General features: G+C 40.4%; 2 protein-coding genes across 2 annotated transcripts; both read left to right on the top strand.

The window, feature by feature from the left end:
• Positions 1-13,196: 13,196 nt before the first annotated feature.
• LOC107807521 (RING-H2 finger protein ATL70-like) lies at positions 13,197-14,151 on the top strand. The gene has a single exon (XM_016631927.2). The coding sequence runs from the start codon at positions 13,395-13,397 to the stop codon at positions 13,899-13,901; it is 507 nt and encodes a 168-aa protein (XP_016487413.1). The 5' UTR covers positions 13,197-13,394; the 3' UTR covers positions 13,902-14,151.
• Positions 14,152-16,492: 2,341 nt separating this feature from the next.
• On the top strand, positions 16,493-17,444 carry LOC107807519 (RING-H2 finger protein ATL70). Its single transcript, XM_016631926.2, has one exon. It carries the CDS (start codon positions 16,746-16,748, stop codon positions 17,268-17,270), a length of 525 nt encoding a protein of 174 aa, XP_016487412.1. The 5' UTR covers positions 16,493-16,745; the 3' UTR covers positions 17,271-17,444.
• Positions 17,445-22,261: the final 4,817 nt, after the last annotated feature.

The raw sequence follows: 22,261 nt of genomic DNA, 5'->3' as shown, positions 1-22,261 counted from the left end.
CAAAACCTTGACTCCCAAGAAATTTGTGGTAGCAACCTCTCCTTCTGTCTCGTCGAAACAAATGGTAGAAGCAGATACAGTGGTGGAAAAAGACAATAAGGAAATCTCTACTCGACCAATGGAAGAATGTTCTGAGATGCAACGAATGGATTGTAATAGTGATGAATCGGCAAAAACTACCCCAGCTCTTGATTTGAATGTCGCCGAGTCTACAGGTAATGCTCTTCTTATGTCGTCTAAGTTTACTTTGGGTTTGCAAGAACAAGAGTCCATAGAGAACATGTTGTCAATCACTGTTGAGGGTTGTGTAGTTGATGAGTATAAAGGCATGTCTGAAACAAATGGGTCTAAGGGGGAAGGTCATAGTCTACTAGTGGAGGGAAGGGAACTGGTGCCTGTCAAAAATCTGGCACCAGACAGTACTACTGGGAAACTTACTGAGGGACCTGATCCCTCCACACAAGGGGAGCGCTATGCTCCTACTTGGGATGAAACTCCCCGTTCTTATAAAGAACCCCAGGTCAGTACTGATCCCACTCCCTCTCCTCATTTCTGTGCTGAGCCATTGGCCATCGTTCCTTTCGAGATGAGATCTCTGTCTGAGGAGGAAAATGAAGGGAGTGAAGATGACTATGATATTGTGGCTCTTGTGAGCTTCATCAGGGCAAGGAGTAGTCAAGCAACTCCCCAAGAGTCAACTTCCAAAGACCTATCACTAGGTTGTAGAAGAAGGAAGAACTTGAGTTAGTTTTAAGGAAAAACAAAAAAGAAAAGAAGAAGAGGAGATTGGTGAAAGATGGAAAGGTTGTGAATGAGAAGGTAGTGCCTCCTGCACTAGTCATTGATGTTGATGATGAGGTAGAAGAGGAACCTAGTTCCTTGGTTCATAAGTCCTCAAAGAAATTTACTATTCCAAAGTCCAAAAGGGAGTCATATGTGAGTGAAATGGACTTGAGCAAGGTTGAGGGTGGAAAATCTTGTGAGAAAGTAGCTGAGAAATCTGGTGAAGAGTTGATTGAACAAGTGTCTGAGAAAAATATGTCTAAAGAATCTGGTGAGAAAAGAAAAAGTGCAAGACAATCAGTGAAAAGGAAGGCTAGTGCTAGGGAAGAACCTGATTCCTCTAAGAGGGCCAAGGTTGGTGCAACCCAAGATGCTGGAAGGGAAAAACTGAGAATCCAAAAGGTACTGTGGTGCCGTACATTTGCCCCGATATTCTGGATATGTCAGGAATATGCCAATTGGTGGAGATCTGTGAATTCCAATAGTGGACACATCTGTTCACAACTGACAATCCCAAGGTATATGAGGCAGAAATGCGTAGCTTCTATGCTGACTTCTTCACAGTTGAGGATGATAACACTTGTCTGAAAAATGAACGATGTTGATTTTGTGATGGGCACTAGTATACTGGGAGCCATTCTGGGAGTGTCCATTGATGGGATGTCATCAGAAATACCTTTGTGAAATATAAGGCAGTACATCAAGAGGAACATGCACACAAGAAGGCCCTCCTTCCAGTGTACCAACTGCTGTTCGAAATGGTGAACAAAGTTCTGCTCCCACGTGCTGAAAAATGCTCCATTACATCACGAGCAGACTTGGTTCTTATGGAAGTGCTAGATGGCTTCACCACCATAAATCTGCCTGGTCTTATGATAGAGCACATGAAGAAAGTAGCAGAGTTCAAGGAAGGTAATCAGGGTATAACAATCCGGCCAGTCGTTTTGAATATTATAACTCCGTTTTCCTATTTACTGCTCAATTTATATTTTGCAATTGATTTATGACTTATCGGGTTAGTTGGTTCGGGTCCAGAAGGAACTCGGAGTGAAATAAGACACTTAGTCTCATAATTAAAAATTTTATGTTCGAAAAGTAGACCGGATATGGATCTATGTGTAAACGACCTCGGATTTGAATTTTTGATGATTTCTATAGCTCTGTATGGTGATTTTGGACTTAGAAAATGTGTCCGGAATATTATTTGGAAGTCCGTAGAGGAATTAGGCTTGAAATGCCGAAAGTTTAATTTTTGAGAAGTTTGACCGGGGGGGTTGACTTTTTGATATCGGGGTCGGAATCCAATTCTAAATATTGGAATACCTATGTTATGTCATTTATGACTTGTGTGCAAAATTTGAGGTCAATCATACGTGATTTGATAGGTTCCGGAGTCGTTTGTAGAAATTAGAAATTTCAAAGTTTATTAGGCTTGAATTGGGGTGTAATTCATGGTTTTAGCGTTGTTAGAGGTGATTTGAGGATTCGACTAAGTCCATATGATGTTTTAGAACTTGTTGGTATATTTGGTCGAGGTCCCGAGGGGCTCGAGAGAGTTTCGGATGGCTAACGGGTTGGATTTTGGACTTGGAACTTACTGGAATTTTTCGGATGCACCATCTGGTTTCCTTCATCGCGTTCGCGAGTGGAACCTCAAGTTCACGAAGAGGAACTGAGAGGCTGGCAATATTTTCTCTTCGCGTTTGCGAAGAGCAGCACACGTTCGTGAAGGGTGGACTGGGTGTGCATCGCGAACACGAGAGGTGTTACGCGTTCACGAAGAAGAGAGGAAGCAACTGAGGACCCCAGGAAATTGGTCTACGCGTTCGCGTAGGGGGTGTCACGTTCACGTAGTAAAGGGGAACGAAGCATCGCGTTCGCGATGGGTTGAACGCGTTCGTGTAGAAGGAATTGAGGTAGAGGAATTTTGTGCTTCGCGAACGCGAGGGTGATGTCGCATTCGCGAAGGAGGAATTTGGACGGGAGATATTTTGTGCTTCGCGAACACGAGGCACTGACCGAGTTCGCGAAGAAGAAAAGCCTGGGCAGTGAGTTTAAATTCTAAAAATGGGACGAAGTCCCATTTTCAGTTTTTGACGATTTGGAGCTCAAATTTGAGGCGATTTTGGGTGCTTTTCAGAGGAAAATACGGGATAAGTGTTCTTAACTCAATATTGGTTAAATTACCCGAATTCATGGTTGTATTTATCATTTAATTGGTGAATTGAGTTGAGAAAAATTTGAAAACCCTCTTGGTTTAAATTGTAGATTTGAGGGACCAAACGATGTCAGATTTTGATGAATTTGGTATAGTTAGACTCGTGAGTGAATGAGCTTTCTAGTTTTGTAAATTTTGTCGGATTTCGAGACGTGGGCCCGAGGGCGGGTTTGAGCCAATTTTGGGTTTTGGTCTAATTTGATAGTGTTTCTTGTGGAATTCATTCCATTAGCGTATATTGATGGTATTGTACTGATTGTGAATAGATTCGGAGCATTTGGAGACCGAGTCCATAGACGAGGGCATCCCGGAGTAGGATTTTTACGCTGTTAAGGTAAGTAACAGTTTTAACTCTGGCTTTGAGGGTATAAACCCGGATATTTGACCTCACGTGATTGTTTGGAAGTGATACCCACGCTAGGTGACGAGCGTGTAGGTGTGCACCGCGAGGAATTGAGACTTGGTCCGTCCCGTGAGGCTGTGAGGCCTAATGGCTATTATCTATGGTTATGTGTTTATTTGTTGTTGAACTTGTTTGCCTTCATGTTAGAGATCAAGCTTAGGCTTTATTCATGCTCACATTATCTGTACTCGGTCATAGAAATTATTGTACATGTTTACCTTTATTTCTATTATTTGCTAATATGCGGTGATACTTAATGTGGGCTGTGTTCCCTTATTTGTTGGTGATGATGAGGCTAGTGAGGTACATGATTAAGTGAGGCCGAGGGCCTGGCTGTGAGGATACTAATACCATAGCGCATGAGTTGTCCGCTTAGCACGTGAGTAGACCGTGCGGGTCCAGGTATTGATACCATAGCAGTGAGTTGTTCGCATAACATGTGAGTTGACCGCGTGGATCCAGGTATTGATTTGATGGCACATTAGTTGTCCGTGCTTAGCGCTTGGGCTTTAGGAGCCCCTCCGGAATCTGTACACACCCCCAGTGAGCGCAGAGTGTTGAGTGTTTTGAGTATTGAGTGCTGAGTGCGAGTGATGAGTGATGGAGTGACACTGCTGTGAGGTTGTATTTATTTGTGTTGTTGCTGCATTTATCTGTTAAACTTCTTTGTGGCATTTACTGAGTTATGGAATTTACCTGTTTATTTTTGTTTATTTTTAAATTGTGAAAATAAATAATTAGACTATTTTACGTAGCTCGTCACTATTGCTAAGTTCCTTAGTTATTTCTGTTATTTGCTGAGGTGGTTGTACTCATGCTACACCCTGCACTTTATGTGCAGATTCAGGTGAGTTAGAGCGTGTCGATCGTTGAGTTCAGGCCGGCTATTTGTGGAGATTGCAAGGTAGCTGCTAGCGTCCGCAGGACATTGTTACTCCTTTTATCATTTCTTCTTTTGGATTGTATTGACAGTTAGGCAGTTTCATTTCTTAGTTCATAGATTTAGATGCTCATGACTTAGTGACACCCCGATGTTTGGGGCTCATTTCCGTATTTCTAAAATTATATTTAGAGTTGATTTAGTTTATGAGAAATTCAAATGTTGAAACGTTTTATTAAATTCTTATAATCGGTTTAGTAGAAATAATTTGGGAAGTAGGCTTGCCTTGTAACACGATAGACGCCATCACGACCATGGTCAGATTTTGGGTCGTGACAAGTTGGTATCAGAGCCTAGGTTACATAGGTCTCACGAGTCATGAGCGGGTTTAGTAGAGTCTTGAGGATCGGTACAGAGATATCTGTACTTATCTTTGAGAGGCTTCAGAACCTTTAGGAAAATTTCACATTCTTGGATTCATATCGTGCGTTCTGTATATTCTAGTAACTAAACATTTGTATTTCATTCTCTCACAGATGGTGAGGACTCGTGCTACCGATCAAGTAGGTCAGCCACCAGTTCGGGCTGCGAGAGGCTGAGGCCACGGTAGAGGCCGTGGTAGGGGTAGAGGTGCGACCCATATAGTAGCTGGGGCAGTACCTGCAGATCCACCAGTTATCCCAGATCAGGACCAGGTTCCAGTTGTTGATGCGCCAGCTCAGGCACCACCTGTGCATATTGTGATTCCTGGCCTTCATGAGGCCCTAGCTCAGATTCTGACAGCGTGTACTGGCCTTGCTCAGGCGGTCTCTATTTCGATAGTCGCAACCACTTCTCAGGTTGGGGGAGGCACTCAGACTCCCCTCACTCACACACCCAAGCCAGTTATTCAAGGACTTCAGACACCGGAGGCACCACCAGCCCAGCCGGTTGCAGTTGCACAGGATTATGTGGTTCCTGCTATGCCTGAGGATGATCAGCGTAGGTTGGAGAGGTTTGGGAGACTCCAACCGCCACCTTTCAGTGGCATAGAGAGAGAGAGGACGCTCAGGACTTCTTGGATAGGTGTCAGAGGATACTCTGTACTGCTGGTATTTTGGAGATTTGTGGGGTCTCATTCACTACCTTTCAGTTTTCTAGGGCTGCACTCAGATGGTGGGAGACTTACGGGAGGCGTAGGCCTGTTGGCGCGGCACCCCTTACTTGGCAGTAGTTCTCCGTTCTTTTTCTAGAGAAGTTTGTGCGTGAGTCCTACAGAGAAGAGCTGCGCAGGCAGTTTGAGCAGCTTCGCCAGGGTGAGATGGCTATTACACAGTATGAGATGCGATTCTCCGAGTTAGCTTGTCATGCGGTCTGGTTGGTTCCCACAGACCGAGAGAGGATCAAGAGGTTTATAGATGGCCTCGGTTTTCAGCTTCGATTGCTTATGACCAGGGAGAGAGTATCTGGGGTTACCTTTGATGAGGTTGTCGACATTGCTCGACAGATTGAGATGGTTCGAGGTCAGGAGAGGACTGAGAGGGAGGCTATGAGGCCTCGTGGTCAGGGTGGTTCTAGTGGTGCTCCTCAGGGAGGTCAGTTTTTATTCAGTGCATTGCCAGCACAGGGTTCTCATTATGCCCCGCCCGCTCAGGTAATTCTTTTGGGCATCAGGAGCAACAGTTTCGTTTGAGAAGGGGTTGTTTCGAGTGCGGGGATTTTGGTCACATTGCAAGATATTGCCCTAGGCTGTTGGGTGGGACTCCGCAACGGAGTACTCGGCCAACGACACCAACACCAGTTCCTCCACCACCCGCCCAACCAGCTAGGGGTGGAGTTCAGCCAGCTAGGGGCGGAGCCTAGTCAGCTATGGGTCGCCCGAGAGGGGGAGGAAGATCAGGGGTGGTCAGGCCCATTTCTATGCCCTCCCAGCCAGGCCAGATGCTATTGCTTCAGATGCTGGAATTTCAGGTATGTTCTTCTGTTAGACTCGTTCGAGGACGAACATTTGTTTAAGAGGGGGAGAATGTAACGACCTGGCCAGTTGTTTTGAATATTATAAGCCCGTTCCCCCATTTATTGCTTAATTTATATTTTGCAATTGATTTATGACTTATCGGGTTAGTTGGTTCGGGTCCGGAAGGAACTCGGAGTGAAATGAGACACTTAGTCTCATAATTAAAAAATTTAAGTTAGAAAAGTAGACCGGATATGGATCTATGTGTAAACGACCTCGGATTTGAATTTTTGATGATTCCAATAGCTCCGTATGGTGATTTTGGACTTAGGAAGCGTGTTCGGAATATTGTTTAGAAGTCTGTAGAGGAATTAGGCTTGAAATGCCGAAAGTTTAATTTTTGAGAAGTTTGACCGGGGGGTTAACTTTTTGATATCGGGGTCGAAATCCGATTCTAAAAACTGGAATACCTCTGTTATGTCATTTATGACTTGTGTACAAAATTTGAGGTCAATCGGACGTGCTTTGATAGGTTCCAGAGTCGTTTGTAGAAATTAGAAATTTCAAAGTTCATTAGGCTTAAATTTGGGTGTAATTCATGGTTTAACCATTGTTTGAGGTGATTTGAGGATTCGACTAAGTCCGTATGATGTTTTAGGACTTGTTGGTATATTTGGTCGAGGTCCCGAGGGGCTCGGGTTAGTTTCGGATGGTTAACGGGTTGGATTTTGGACTTGGAACTGTGCTGGAATTGTTCTGATGCACCATCTGGTTTCCTTCATCGCATTCGCGAAGAGGAACTGAGAGGCTGGCAATATTTGCTCTTCGCGTTTGCGAAGAGAATCATGCATTCGCGAAGGGTGGATTGGGTGTGCATCGCAAACGCGATAGGTGTTACGCGTTCGCGAAGAAGAGATGAAGCAGCTGAGGACCCCAGGCAATTGGTCTACACGTTCCCGTAGTGGGTGTCGCGTTCGCGTAGTGAGGGGGAACGAAGCATCGCATTCGCGATGGATTGAACACGTTCGCATAGAAGGTATTGAGGCAGAGACATTTTGTGCTTCCCGAATGCGAGGGTGATGTTGTGTTCGCGAAGGAGGAATTTGGATAGGAGATATTTTTTGCTTCGCGAACGCGAGGCACTGACCGCGTTCGCGAAGAAGAAAAGCCTGGGCAGTGAGTTTAAGTTCTGAAAATGGGACTTTGTCCTATTTTCAATTTTTGACGATTTGGAGCTAGGATTTGAGGCGATTTTGGGTGATTTTTAGAGGAAACAACGGGGTAAGTGTTCTAAACTCAATATTGGTTAAATTACCCGAATCCATGGTTGTATTTATAATTTAATTGGTGAATTGAGTTGGGAAAAATTTGAAAACCCTCTTAGTTTAAATTGAAGATTTGAGGGACCAAACGATGTCGGATTTTGATAAATTTGGTATGGTTAGACTCGTGAGTGAATGAGCTTTCTAGTTTTGTAAATTTTGTCGGATTTCGAGACATGGGCCCGGGGGCGGATTTGAGCCAATTTTGGGTTTTGGTCTAATTTGATAGTTTTTCTTGTGGAATTTATTCCATTAGCGTATATTGATGGTATTGTACTGATTGTGAATAGATTCAGAGCATTTGGAGACCTAGTCCAGAGACGAGGGTATCCCGGAGTAGGATTTTTACGCTGTTAAGGTAAGTAACAGTTTTAACTCTGGCTTTGAGGGTATAAACTCGGATATTTGACATCACGTGATTGTTTGGAAGTGATAACCATGCTAGGTGATGAGTGTGTGGGTGTGCACCGCGAGGGATTGAGACTTGGTCCGTCCCGTGAGGCTGTGAGGCCTAATGGCTATTATCTGTGGTTATGCATTTATTTGTTGTTGAATTTGTTTGCCTTCATGTTAGAGATCATGCTTAGGCTTTATTCATGCTCACATTATCTGTACTCAGTCATAAAAATTATTATACATGTTTACCTTTGTTTCTATTATTTGCTAATATGCGGTGATACTTGATGTGGGCTGTGTTCCCTTATTTTTTGGTGATGATGAGGCTAGTGAGGTACATGATTGAGTGAGGCCGAGGGCCTGGCTGTGAGGATATTAATACCATATAGCGTGAGTTGTCCGCTTAGCACGTGAGTTGACCGTGCAGGTCCAGGTATTGATACCATAGCCCGTGAGTTGTTCGCGTAGCATGTGAGTTGACCATGCGGATCCAGGTATTGATATGATGGCACGTGAGTTATCCGTGCTTAGCGCTTGGGCTTTGGGAGCCCCTCCGGAGTCTGTACACACCCCCAGTGAACGCAGAGTGTTAAGTGTTTTGAGTATTGAGTGCTGAGTGCGAGTGATGAGTGATGGAGTGACACTGCTGTGAGGTTGTATTTATTTGTGTTGTTGCTGCATTTATTTGTTAAACTTCTTTGTGGCATTTACTGAGTTATGGAATTTACTTGTTTATTTCTGTTTATTTTTAAATTGTAAAAATAAATAATTGGACTGTTTTACTTAGCTCGTCACTATTGCTCAGTTTCTTAGTTATTTTTGTTACTTGCTGAGGTGGTTGTACTCATGCTACACCCTGCACTTTATGTGCAGATTCAGGTGAGTTAGAGCGCGACGATCGTTGAGTTCAGGCCGGCTATCTGTGGAGATTGCAAGATAGCTGCTAGCGTCCGCAAGACCTTTTTACTCCTTTTATCATTTCTTCTTTTGGATTGTATTGATAGTTAGACAGTTTCATTTCTTAGTTCATAGATTTAGACGCTCATGACTTAGTGACACCCCGATGTTTGGGACTCGTTTCCGTATTTCTAAAATTATAATTTGAGTTGATTTAGTTTATGAGAAATTCAAATGTTGAAACATTTTATTAAATTCTTATAATTGGTTTATTAGAAATATTTTGGGAAGTAGGCTTGCCTTGTAACACGATAGGCGCCATCACGACGATGATCAGATTTTGGGTCGTGACACATGGGTTGCCGTACGGGTTTCTCCTCACTAAGGTTTTTGAATTCTTTAAAGTCCCTTTGGGAAAAGCTAAAGTGGGTACTTGTAAGCAAACCTTCTCCAAAACCACGCTCGAGGAATGTGAGTGCATTGATAAGGTTGGAAGGGTTGGCAGCACTTCTACTATCTCCCAGTTGATCAACGCCCAAAACAGTGACACTGATGAGATAAGGAAGCTGAAGGCAAGGAATGCCATTCTTGAGGGTCAGCTAAGTCAGCTTTAGTAGGCACCTGGTTCCAGCAGCTCTCACAGCACATAGGTTGCCCGTTTGACCAAAAAAAAAATACCGACCTCAGGAAACAGGTTGAGGACCTGAAGGAGAAACTGCTCAATGAGCAGATGTCAGCTAATGCTCGAATGGACATCCTTCTTAACACCCTTGCCTCTTCATCTAAGCCTTTCCCTTCCAGTACTAATTAGAGTCATTCCCTTCCCAGTGTCAAGTTTCAGTTCAAGTTGTTTTTGTTTCCTGTGTTTGGATATGTTTGATGACTGGTACCTTTTTTGTTGTTTTTATTTTGTGGTGATTGTTTATCAATGGAACTGCTCCCTGTTTATTTCCAAAATTAATGAATTTCTCGTCCTTTTGTTGTGTACATCTTGTTCTTCTGCTCTGTTTTTAGTCATGATTATGTGCACACATGTGGCATGAGTTAACCAAGCTAGACTTCTTCTTGCTTATTGCTTGCTACTGATCTTTTTATGATGCCAAAAGGGGGAAAAATAATTGATGGGGAACAAGCTGGGGAACAGATTCAGGGGGAATACAGGTTATATCATTCTAGTTCTTAGGGGGAGCTTCAATTATAAGTTTGTCATTATTAAAAAGGCGGAAATTGATAGGTTATTTGTACCTTATAATATTTTGATGATCTAACAAACTTAATGACAAGAACTAGATAAGGAACCTGATACACAGCCTCAAGTACGTGGGTATAACAAGTCTCAAGCTGGAGATGTAAATCAACTCTTCAGACGACAAAGAAACAACAAGGGGAACAGATGGACATCGGTTCCCCTGGTGACCGTAGCTAGTCAACTCCCTACAACTATAAAGTTGCTGCATGCACGCGCAACAGTGCAAAAACAGTGCAGCAGTCAACTTTAAAGTTGCTTGCATTATTCAAGTGATGTCACAAATGAGTTATTAACATCAAGCAAAGGTAAAACAAAATGCTTGCACATTCAAGAATCGATCAAGCACTCTCTCAAGTCTGTGTCAATCTTGCAAGTAATTTTCAAGGGCATCAAGAACAAAGAACAACATAACGAAGGACTAGTTTCATGTATTGAGTCATTACATGTCCTTAGTTGTGTTGCACCTTTATTAAAGTTCTTTACTTGTAAATCCTACTTAGCTTAGTTAGAAGCATTGTGTAGGAAACCTTTGTAAATCATAAATCCTTATGTTTGTGTCTTGGCTAGAGTTAGCATCCTTTGTTTTGATGATTTGACAAACTTCATGAGAGAAATGGATAAGGAACCTGATACAATTAGTAAGTTACAATAGGTTGTAATCTAAAGTTTGCTCAGTAGTGAAGTTGAAATCCTATAAGGGTAGGTCGTGATTTTTAATCCCGTGAGTTGGGAGTTTTCCACGTAAAATTCCTCTGTGTTTTTTATTTACTGCCAATTTACTATGGGAACAAATAGAGAACCTGATTCTCTATATAGTTTGGTGGACCCTCAGTTTCTATCATATGATTATCATGATGATGTGCTATGATAAGTTTATAGAAGGCTAAATACATATGCAGTCCCCTAAACTTGTCCTGATTTTTCACATAAACACTTTAACTTGAGTTAGTTCCTATTGAGCACTTAAACTCAACAAAATGTGTTTTAATTAGACACATTTTATTGAGATAGTCAAAAAATAGAACGTGTGCATTTCACTCGCCGCTGATTTGGAAAGAAAACCAATGAGACAATATCATGTGAATTTGATCCCAAATACCAATAAGGTAGAAAAAAAGCTCTTGAGGAAAAAGAAAAGCTTTGTTCGTTGCTATGGCATCCTCTCCTCTCTCTTCTCTATCCCTCTTTCTCTCCCCAATATGAGTCAAAGATTCGAAATGCCGACGACGTAAACTGCTAAGAAAATTGGAGAATTATCAACCTCACCTATAACACCAGCATTATTTACCAAAGCATCAATCCGTCTAAAGGCGCCCTAATCTTTCTGTGCGGCGATTTTAATGACTGGACCATTGGCATTAATGCCAAGCTCATAGTTATGACTCGTTGTTCCTAACTGGAACTTTCCTCATTCGAGTTTAAGTTGACTCCATAGAGAGATATCAATCGATCAATACGACGAAGGATGATTCTAAAACCAGCTTTAGATTAATCGAGGAAGAATTCTCGGTCGATTCCCGATGATACTCCGGTGACCATCACCACTTTTCCAGTGAGTTCCCTCCATAGCTCCAGCTGGCGCTCCACTTTGGCAAAGTTTTTCAGTATTCTTTTTGGTTTGTTCTAATGGAAATAGTGGTTAGTGAGTAAATACTTGGACATGACGGTAGTGAAGGGTATAGTCTATGGTTGTTTTAAAGGAGTAAATAATAAGATTATTTATGCTATAATCTTGATACAATCACCGACCCAGGTAAAAACTCCATAAACAGTCATATACGTGTGGAGATTGGAGAAACAAATTTGAGGATTTTGGGAGTATTCTGGTGGAGAAGTGAGAACCGGGTTTGGAAGGCCAGCCATGGAACTTGCCGCTGGTCAAGAAATTTTCCGGCAAGCTGGAAACAACTTTAAACAAAACTAGTGGAAAAAATAATAATGGAAGAAGAGAAAGAGAAAAAAAATTAATTAACCATTTTTTAGATATGTACGCGCTCAAAGAGAGTGTAGAACACATATTTTGCCATGTCAGCAAAATGTGCCTAATTGGTATACTTTTTGAGGAGTTTAGGTGTTCAATAGGTACTAGCTTGAGTTTAAGTGTTTAAATGAAAAAAAGTGACAAGTTTAGGGGTCTGCGTATGTATTTGGCCTTTACATAATAAAAATCATTAAAAGTTATTAATTATTTACTAGTGGCAAGCACCCTCCACTTTCAACCAAGAGGTTGTGAGTTCGAGTCACCCCAAGAGTAAGGTGTGGAGTTCTTGGAGGGATGGAGTCGATGGTCTATCGGAAACAGCCTTTCTATCCCAAGGTAGGGGTAAGGTCTGCGTACACAGGGGTAAGGTCTGCGTACACACTACCCTCCCCAGACCTCACTAATGGGATTATACTGAGTGGTTGTTGTTGTTGTTACTAGAATATCATACTAGTATCTTATTGCACATATAGGGATACCTATTTCGTTTGGCATCGTTTACTGCACGTAGAAGTTAAAAAGAAAAAAGTTATATTTTAATGTCCTCTTAAGTTAGAAAACATAAAATAGGCATGAGAGGGAAAGAGAGAGAATCAAATAAATTATTAACTGGCTTTATATCAAATAAATTATTAACTGGCTTTATAAGCAAACTTTTAATTAATTTATTATTTGACAAAGTTGAAAAAGATGTTGCTTCATATGAAACAAACTTACAAGAAAATGAATTAGGCATGACATGTAAACACCTAAATTTTTGGTGTATGGAACGTGCAATTCGTTATTTATAGACTTTTTTCGTTCAATTCGTAGACTTATTCAGAAGAAGAGAAAAAAATACAGAAAGACAGAAATAGAGAAACAGATAGAGAGTCAAATAATTAAATTATTAACTGGCCATATAAGCGAACTTAGACTACTAATTAATTTAATATAGGATAAAGTTGAATTAGTTTTGTACGTACCAGAAAAAGACGTCGTTCACATAAAACAAAGCTTACAAGAAAATTATAGATTTAGAGGACGTTGACATGTCAAACTTTCCATCAATTCAAGCATGAAATGAACCAAAAAACACAATATATATTCACAAGAAACCACTTCATCCACATTTTATTAGAGTATATTCTTTATGTTCATTTATTTCAATCAAAACACCACCAATCTTCCCTCTTTTTAATTTTTATCGAATATCTCACGTAAACCGTTGACTTCCAAATCCTTTAATTAATTGGACCATTTCCTTTTATTCTTATGCCAAATGGCTAACCAAACCGTATCCACTCCAAATAATTCTCTTAAAATTAAACCATCTCTTTTCACAAGATCATGAATAACACCACCATCTCCGATCCAAGTTCCGACAACGGTGGCTTCCTCGGATCGGAAAAAATCGGAGGATTCGGTTATACAATTGGTGTTTCAGCTGGTATTGTCCTGTTAATTGCAACTCTAACGTTCACTTCATACTTTTGTACTAGAAATCAAACAACAACAAGAAGACCACTACGAACGGCTAATCGAGACGAACATATGATGGAAATGGGAATTGATGAAAAAACGCTTTTGAGTTATCCAAAGTTGTTGTATTCTGAAGCTAAGGTCAATTACAAGGACTCAACAGCTAATTGTTGTTCAATATGTTTAGCAGATTACAAGAGTAAGGACATGCTTCGGTTGTTGCCAGATTGTGGACATTTGTTTCACTTGAAATGTGTCGACCCATGGCTGCTGTTGAATTCAACTTGTCCAGTTTGTAGAAATTCTCCATTGCCAACACCTCTGTCCACTCCTTTGGCTGAGGTTGTTCCTTTAGCAAGTCGAGGGGTACATTAATTATGTAAGAGTTTTCAAAAAGAGTTTATAATATTGTAGACTACTCCACTTATTGCCTTAAAGTTTGAGATTGGATGGTCAGATTTCTTTTTTACAACGGCATCAAATTCTTGATGTTTTTTCCTATTTTGTTGGGATTGATGACAGAGGCTGAGCTTACCTGTGTGTCCAAGTTAGTTATAATCAATTATAATACTCATCGATTCCAAATCCAATAACATGATTTGAAAAAGACAGGGAGAAGTAGGTTTAATGAATTTATTATTTCTTGTGTTTCAATTCAAATCTATGTAATTGAAAATGGAATTTTAAAAAATAATAATAATAAAGGAAAAGTTTTAAAATTTGTGGTGTAAAATACTCTCTCAGTTTCATTTTGTTTGTCGTAGTTTGACTTACCACAAAGTTTAAGAAGAAATAAAGATTTTAAAAATTTATGGTCTTAAATATTTCATAACATTTGTGTGGCTATAATACTTTTGAAACTTATTGTATTAAACATGTCATAACATTTGTATGACTATAAATGTTTCTCAGGAAATATCGAAATGTGATATTTTAAAACGACTAATAAGAAAATAGTACCAAACAAAGTGGAAAGGAGAGAGTATGAGATAACATTTGTATGACTATAAAACTTTTAAAACTTGTGATTTTAAACATGTCATAATATTTGTGTAATTGTATGGTTAAAAAAACTGCTAATCAAAAGTTAAAATGAGAAATTTAAATTAAATGATTTTCTTATAACGGACTAAAAGGAAATAATACACACAAACGGAAACTGAGGGCGTATGTTTCAACATATCAATGCGCTTTTCAGCTTCACGTACAAATACAGTTGCACCTAACTACCTAAAAAACCTGTAATTTATAATTTGACCGTTCTATTTTCCCTTCTTTTTTTTGCCTTCTGTATTTCTTCTTTTCAAATTCCTCTTCTATTTTATCTTTGTTTTCAAATTCGATGTATGAACATGGAAATCAGAAATAGGAGATATATAGGCAAATAAAGGGGAGGTATTTGAGGGAGAAATTCTTAATCATTTTGAGAAATTACATGAGTGATAGAATATGAACCATTAGAATTAATTCATGAATTACACTGTGCCAAAAATAGAACAGCGCACTGAAGGACTAGGGGAAAACGGTAATAATATTGTAACGAGATAAAAATAGAGTTAAGCAATAGTCTATATAGTGCATAGGTAAATTCGAACATATTTTCAAAGGGAAAAGTCAGAAAAAGTCTTTGGTAAACGACTACACTAGTGGAAGAGATTCTTGTTCACATCAGTACCGTTAACTTATTATAATGGTACATTAGCTTTTTACCATTTTTATCAAAGTCCAAGTTGCCCAAAGTCAATGATGTATATATTCAGTTTGTAAGAATTTTATGCTCAATATGTGTGCCAATGAGAACACTTTGTTTAGAATTTACGAAGGGCTGAATATTGTGTATGTAACGCCAGCAAAGTCCTTTCATGTTTCAACAATAGGTGGCTACTCTTATTTTCATATTGCAAATTGCATTAGATATCTTTAGGTACAAGTTGCACTAGATATATGTCTCCCCCTTTTTTTTTTTTTCTAATGTGAAACAATGATATACTAAGTTTAGTATTTTGTATGTCTATGAAAAAATCCCAAATTTAAATATCATTTGTTGGCCGATCGGATCAGGGGCGGAGCTAGAAGCCAGAGTATGGGTTCGCCGAACCCAGTAACTTTTGTCCAAACTCTATATGTATTAAGAAATTCACTTAAAATATGTACAAAAAATAAAATTCAAAACCCAATTACTAACACCTTATGTCACTATCCTAAAATTTTGAATTCATAAAGTTCAAATCCTGACTCCGCCTCTGAATCGGATCCAAATTGTGACCCGACCCAAAATTGGAGAAATTTCTGAAAATTTATGTTGTGCTAAGTTTGTGTTAAAGTTGGCACTAATAGCACAAGGATAAGTGGATAACACAAGGAATTTTGATCAGTTCCATGCTAAGTTCGCGCGTCGCGTGTGATGGCTCAACTAAAATTTAGAATCCTATGTTGTTTTTAGTTAATTTTGAAGCCATTGACCAAGTAGGTTTGGGAAACACTTGGGATAGATAAAGGGGGTTAAAATTGGGAAACTATTGTACTATTCTTCTCTAAATTTGCTTCTATCCGCGGACATATACGTTTGTCCCGTTAAATTTTTGTGTTATTTTTTATTTATTTGTTATATATCACGATATTCCGTAATAAAAAAATATTAATATAAAATATACAAAAAATAGGCATCATATGACCATCTAAATCTTTAGTGCATGGAACGTGCAATTAGTAGACTCATTAAGAAGAAAGAGAGAGAGTCAAATAATTTATTAACTAGCTATATAAGCAAAGCTATTAATTTATTACTATTGGAGAAAGTTGAAGAATTTGGTAGCAGAAAATGACAGTTGCTCACATGAAACAAAGCGTACAAGAAAATCATAGGTTGAATGACTTTAACATCTCAAACTTTCCATTCAAGCATATGAACGGAACCAAAAAAAGCACTATATATATATATCCATAAATATTCACAAGAAACAACTTCATCCACACTTTCTTTTTTTTCTCTTTTTTATTAAGTAAGTAAGTATTCTTTTTTTGTTCATTTCTCTCGAGTCCAAATTCATTTCTTTCAATCAAAACACCCTCCAAATCTACTCCTTTTTTCTTCTTCTTTCGAATCTCTTACGTAAAACCGTTGACTTCCAGATTATATTTGGACCATTTATTTTTCATCTTTTATAATACCAATGTCTAAAAAAACCAAAACCACTCCCATAATTCTCTTAAAACATCATGAATAACACCACCTTTTCCGATCCAAATTCCGACACCGGAGGTTTCCTCGGATCGGGAAAAATCGGAGGATTCGGCTACGGAATTGGTGTTTCAGTAGGTATTCTTATTTTAATTACAACAATAACCCTCACTTCCTATTTTTGTACTCGAAATCAAACATCAGAGTTACCAACAAGAAGACAAAGAACAATTAATCGAAACGAGCTTTCTGAACATTGTGTGGTTGATATTGGGCTCGATGAAAAAACCCTTTTGAGTTATCCCAAGTTGTTGTACTCTGAAGCTAAGGTCAATCATAAGGACTCAACAGCTAGTTGTTGTTCCATATGTTTAGCAGATTACAAGAAAAAAGACATGCTTCGATTGTTGCCAGATTGTGGACATTTGTTTCACTTGAAATGTGTGGATCCTTGGCTCATGTTGAATCCAAGTTGTCCAGTTTGTAGAACATCTCCATTGCCAACACCACAATCTACTCCTTTGGCTGAGGTTGTTCCTTTGGCAACTAGACCTTTGGGATGAATGGCATTAGTTAGTTTCTTGCTGCTAGGGACCGTTTCCTGCGAATCCAGATTAATCGAGCTTTAAAGCGGATACCAAACAATGACATTATTTTCTTGATCTTACTGCTTTTTTTAATTGTTCTCTGTAAACTGTAATTAATTGTTCTTCTACTTTGTTTTTTCTATTGACCCATTTTCTCAAATTTTCATACAGTTGCAGCATATTAGTCCTTGAAAAGGAAACATTGATCAGTCAATTTTCTTGAATTTTTGTATCATGCAATTGTTACTTTTTATCGTTTTCTTCCTAATTTTTCTTCTTAAGCATAAGTGGATTCAAAAACAATTAGGGCCATTTGATTAGTCGCGTAAATGAAAATAATTTCATATAAAATTCTGAGTAAGTAAAGTATAATAATTTGGCTGCTTGTATAAGAAAAATAATCTTTGTGAAGTATAACTTATGCTATGTTTGATTGGTGATAGTATTTTATCTATGCAAGATAAAATATCATACAAGAAAATGTGCATGTATTAATAAAACATGATTAAGAGTAAATCAAAGCTATTGAAGTAGGCAATTTCTAAGTATAATAGTATTTCCCCCTTTGTTTTGCTTTTAAGTCAATGTAAAGAGTTGTCACGACCCGAAATTTTCTACCGACGGGACCGTGATGGCACCTAACATTTCACTTGCTAGGCAAGCCAACGTTAGAGAATCATTAACCAATTCCTTATTTCCATTCAGTAATTAACAATAGTTAACTAAGATGGAATATAATAAGTGCGGAATATCATAAAACTGTATTAATTACTACCACCCGGATCTGGAGTCATCATTCACGAGCATTCTAGGATTTACGACAAGTAATAGTCTGAAAGAAATACAATTGTCTGAATGAAAGAAAACAGTAGGTCATAAAAGATAGACGGGGACTTCAAGGTCTGTGAACGCCAACAGATCTACCTTGAATCTCCGGACAGCGGACCAGTAGCAAATCTCGATCAACCTGAGCCGGTGTCAAAATCTGCACAGAAAGTGCAGAGTGCAGCATCAGTACAACCGACCCCATGTACTGGTAAGTGTCGAGCCTAACCTCGACGAAGTAGTGACGAGGCTAGGACCAGACACCCACATATAACCTGAACAGTATAATCATGCTAGTGGCAACGACAGTAAATAAAGCAATAACGCAGAAATAATGGGAAGGGAATATGCCGTGGGGGAGTACAACATAAAGAGTGAGAATAATGAAAGACAGAATTAAACAGAAAATCCTTAAACGAATCGAGCAAATTAAACAGCAAGGAAAACTTCACGGCATCACCCTTCGTGCTTAACACTCTTCCTCACAATATAATTAAATTATGCATGGCATCACCCTTCGTACTTTACACTCTTCCTCACAATATAATTAAATTATGCACGGCATCACCCTTCGTGCTTTACACTCTTCCTCACAATATAATTAAATTATGCACGGCATCACCCTTCGTTCTTTACACTCTTCCTCACAATTCACAGAATCAACAACAACGGACAGAGAGAAATTTCACAAGAAATCAATATTTCATCAATGATTACTTTCAAAATTTAACATCTCGACCTCGAATCAATATTCACAATTTTATCGACCTTGGTGGAACCGGATACAAGTCTCCCAACATTTCAACAACAACATTAAGCATAGATAACAAGATTTAAGACTACAAATTTGCAAGAAATGGAATTTCACTCGCATGCTATGACTCGACCACAACGTATAGATGCTCGTCGCCTCAACTATATGTCGTATTCAACAACAAAACACGTAGCAAATACTCGCACAATACCTATTCCCTCAAGCCAAAGTTAGATACAACACTTACCTCAATTTCGCAAGCCACTCACTGCTCAAGTATCGCTTTCCCTTTAGAATTCACCTCCAACCCACTCTTATCTAATCATAATCAGTTTAATATCATCAATTATCGCTAAAGGAATCAACTTTAATGCAAAATTACAGTTTTCCTACATTTTTCCAACAAAAGTCAAAAATCGACCCCGGGCTCGCTCGGGTCAATATTCAAAGAAGCTCGCAATTGCGAAGGGGCTATCGCAATTGCGAAGCTCGCAACAAGGTTACTGTTGGAGATGACGGAGTTTTGAGGATGCAGGGTCATATTTGTGTGCCTAATGTGGATGGACTTCGTGAGTTGATCCTTGAGGAGTCCCACAGTTCCCGGTATTCTATTGCATTCGGCCACCCATAGTGACTGACTTCCTATATGCAAGGCTACCCATACTGACTGACTTCCTACTCAAAGCGTCGGCCACCACGTTGGCCTTCCCGAGATGATACAATATGGTGATATCATAGTCTTTCAATAGCTCCAGCCACCTCCTTTGCCTCAAATTGAGTTCCTTCTGCTTGAACAAATACTGCAAGCTCCGATGATCAATGAATACCTCACATGGCACGCCGTAAAGATAGTGCCTCCAAATCTTCAGCGCGTGAACAATGGCTACCAGCTCTAGATCATGAACAGGTTAATTCTTCTCGTGAACCTTCAGTTGCCGTGAAGCATATGCAATAGCCTTGCCACCCTGCATCAATACTGTACCCAGACCAATACGGGATGCGTCACAATATACTGTATAAGATCCTGAACCTGTGGGTAACACCAATACCGGTGCCGTAGTCAAAGATGTCTTGAGCTTCTGAAAGCTCGCTTCACACTCGTCTGACCACCTGAACGGGGCACCCTTCTGGGTCAATCTGGTCAATGGGGCTGCTATGGATGAAAACCCCTCCACAAATCGACGGTAATAGCCCGCCAAACCCAAGAAACTACGGATCTATATAGCTGATATGGGTCTAAGCCAGTTCTGGACTGCCTCAATCTTCTTAGGATCCACCTGAATACCTTATGCTGATACAACGTGACCCAAGAAAGCAACTGAACTCAACCAAAACTCGTATTTTGAGAACTTAGCATATAACCGGCTGTCTTTCAGAGTCTGAAGAATGATCCGAAGGTGCTGCTCATGCTCCTCTCGACTGTGGGAGTATATCAAGATATCATCAATAAACACAACCACAAAGGAATCCAGGTAGGGTTTGAACACCCGGTTCATCAAATCCATGAATGCTGCTGGGGAATTTGTCAGCCCAAATGACATCACTAGAAACTCATAATGCCCATACTGAGTCCGAAAAGCTGTCTTAGGAACATCGGATGCCCTAATCCTCAACTGATGGTAGCCAGATCTCAAATCAATCTTTGAAAACACCTTGGCACCCTGAAGCTGATCAAATAAATCATCAATCCTCGGCAATGGATATTTGTTCTTGATGGTGGCTTTGTTCAGCTGCCAATAATCTATACACATCCTCATTGATCCATCTTTCTTCTTCACAAACAACACAGGTGCACCCCAAGGCGAGACACTGGGTCTAATGAAGCCCTTATCAAGCAAATCTTGCAACTGCTCCTTCAATTATTTCAACTCTGGCAGGGCCATACGGTATGGTAGAATAGAAATGGGTTGAGTGCCCGAAGCCAAATCAATACAGAAGTCAATATCTCTGTCGGGTGGCATCCCCGACAAATCTGTAGGAAATACTTCTGGAAATTCACGAACAACTGGTACTGAGTCCATAGAAGGGGCATCCGCACTGTGATCACGAATATAAGCCAAATAGGCTAGACACCCTTTTTCTACCATACGCCGAACTTTCATATAAGAAATAACCCTGCTGGCAGAATGGCCAAGATTCCCTATCCACTCTAATCAAGGCAACCCCTGCAAGGCTAAGGTCACCGTCTTGGCGTAACAATCTAATATAGCATGATAAGGTGACAGCCAATCCATACCCAGTATGACATCAAAATCAACCATGCCAAGAAGTAGAAGATCTATACGAGTCTCAAGACTCCCAATGGTGACCACACACGAACGATAAACACGATCTACAACAATAGCATCTCCCGCTGGTGTGGACTCATACACAGGAGCACTCAAAGAATCACGGGGCACAACCAAATAGGAAGCAAAATAGGATGACACATAAGAGTAAGTAGATCCCGGATCAAATAGAACTGAAGCATCTCTACTGCAAACTGAAACAGTACCTGTGATAACAACGTCGGATGACTCAGCCTCAGGCCTGGCTGGGAAAGCATAACACCGGGGCTGGGCCCCGCCACCCTAAACTACGTCCCTGGGATGACCTCTAACTGGCTGGTCTCCACCTCTAACGGCCTGACCTCCACCTCTAACAGTCTGGCCTCTACCTCTGGCTGCCTGACCCCTGCCTCTGGCTGGCTGAGCAGGTGGTGCAGCAACTGGTGCCGGAACCATGGCAAGAGAACTCTGATGTTGTGAGCTGCCCGTTGCCCGAGGGCAAAATCTAGCAATGTGCCTCGGATCACCACAAGTATAACATAACTTCGGCTGCTGTGATTGCTATCCCTGGAACTGACCCTATCGACCTGAATAACCACCCTGATAACTCTGGAGTGGAGGTGCACTAATAGGAGCTGGTGGTGTACTGCAGGCTAGCTGGTCGGAATAATGCGTCTGAGGGCCACGACCACCTGAGGCACCGTGGGATGCATGGAGCGCTTAATGAAATGACCTGGGAGGATAGACTCTACCAAAAGTACTCTTGCCTCTAGATGAGGCACCGCTGAACTCATCGGAATGACGAGGTCTCTTGTCAGACCCCTGACCTCCCAGAGTAAGAACCATTTCGACCCGTCTGGCGACATTAGCAGTCGCCTGAAAAAAAATCTCACTCCCAGTCTCCTTAGATATCTCCAATATGATAGGCTGAGCAAGTCCATCAATAAACCTCCTCACACACTCTCTCTCGGTGGGAAGCAGAAGAATGGCATGATGGGCCAAATCCACAAAACGGGTTTCATACTGAGTAACAGTCATACAGCCCTGCTGGAGACACTCCAACTGACGGCGATGCTCCTCTCTCAATGTGATAGGCAGAAACTTCTCTATGAAGAGCTGAG

Source organism: Nicotiana tabacum, chromosome 24 (genome assembly GCF_000715075.1).
Source record: "Nicotiana tabacum cultivar K326 chromosome 24, ASM71507v2, whole genome shotgun sequence".
In the NCBI taxonomy this organism is placed as follows: domain Eukaryota; kingdom Viridiplantae; phylum Streptophyta; class Magnoliopsida; order Solanales; family Solanaceae; genus Nicotiana; species Nicotiana tabacum.
This window is presented reverse-complemented; position numbering and strand designations above follow the sequence as displayed.

Bases quoted from the DNA above. Each gene is read 5' to 3' on its own strand.
- LOC107807521 (XM_016631927.2), top strand. From the start codon at position 13,395: ATGAATAACACCACCATCTCCGATCCAAGTTCCGACAACGGTGGCTTC.
- LOC107807519 (XM_016631926.2), top strand. From the start codon at position 16,746: ATGAATAACACCACCTTTTCCGATCCAAATTCCGACACCGGAGGTTTC.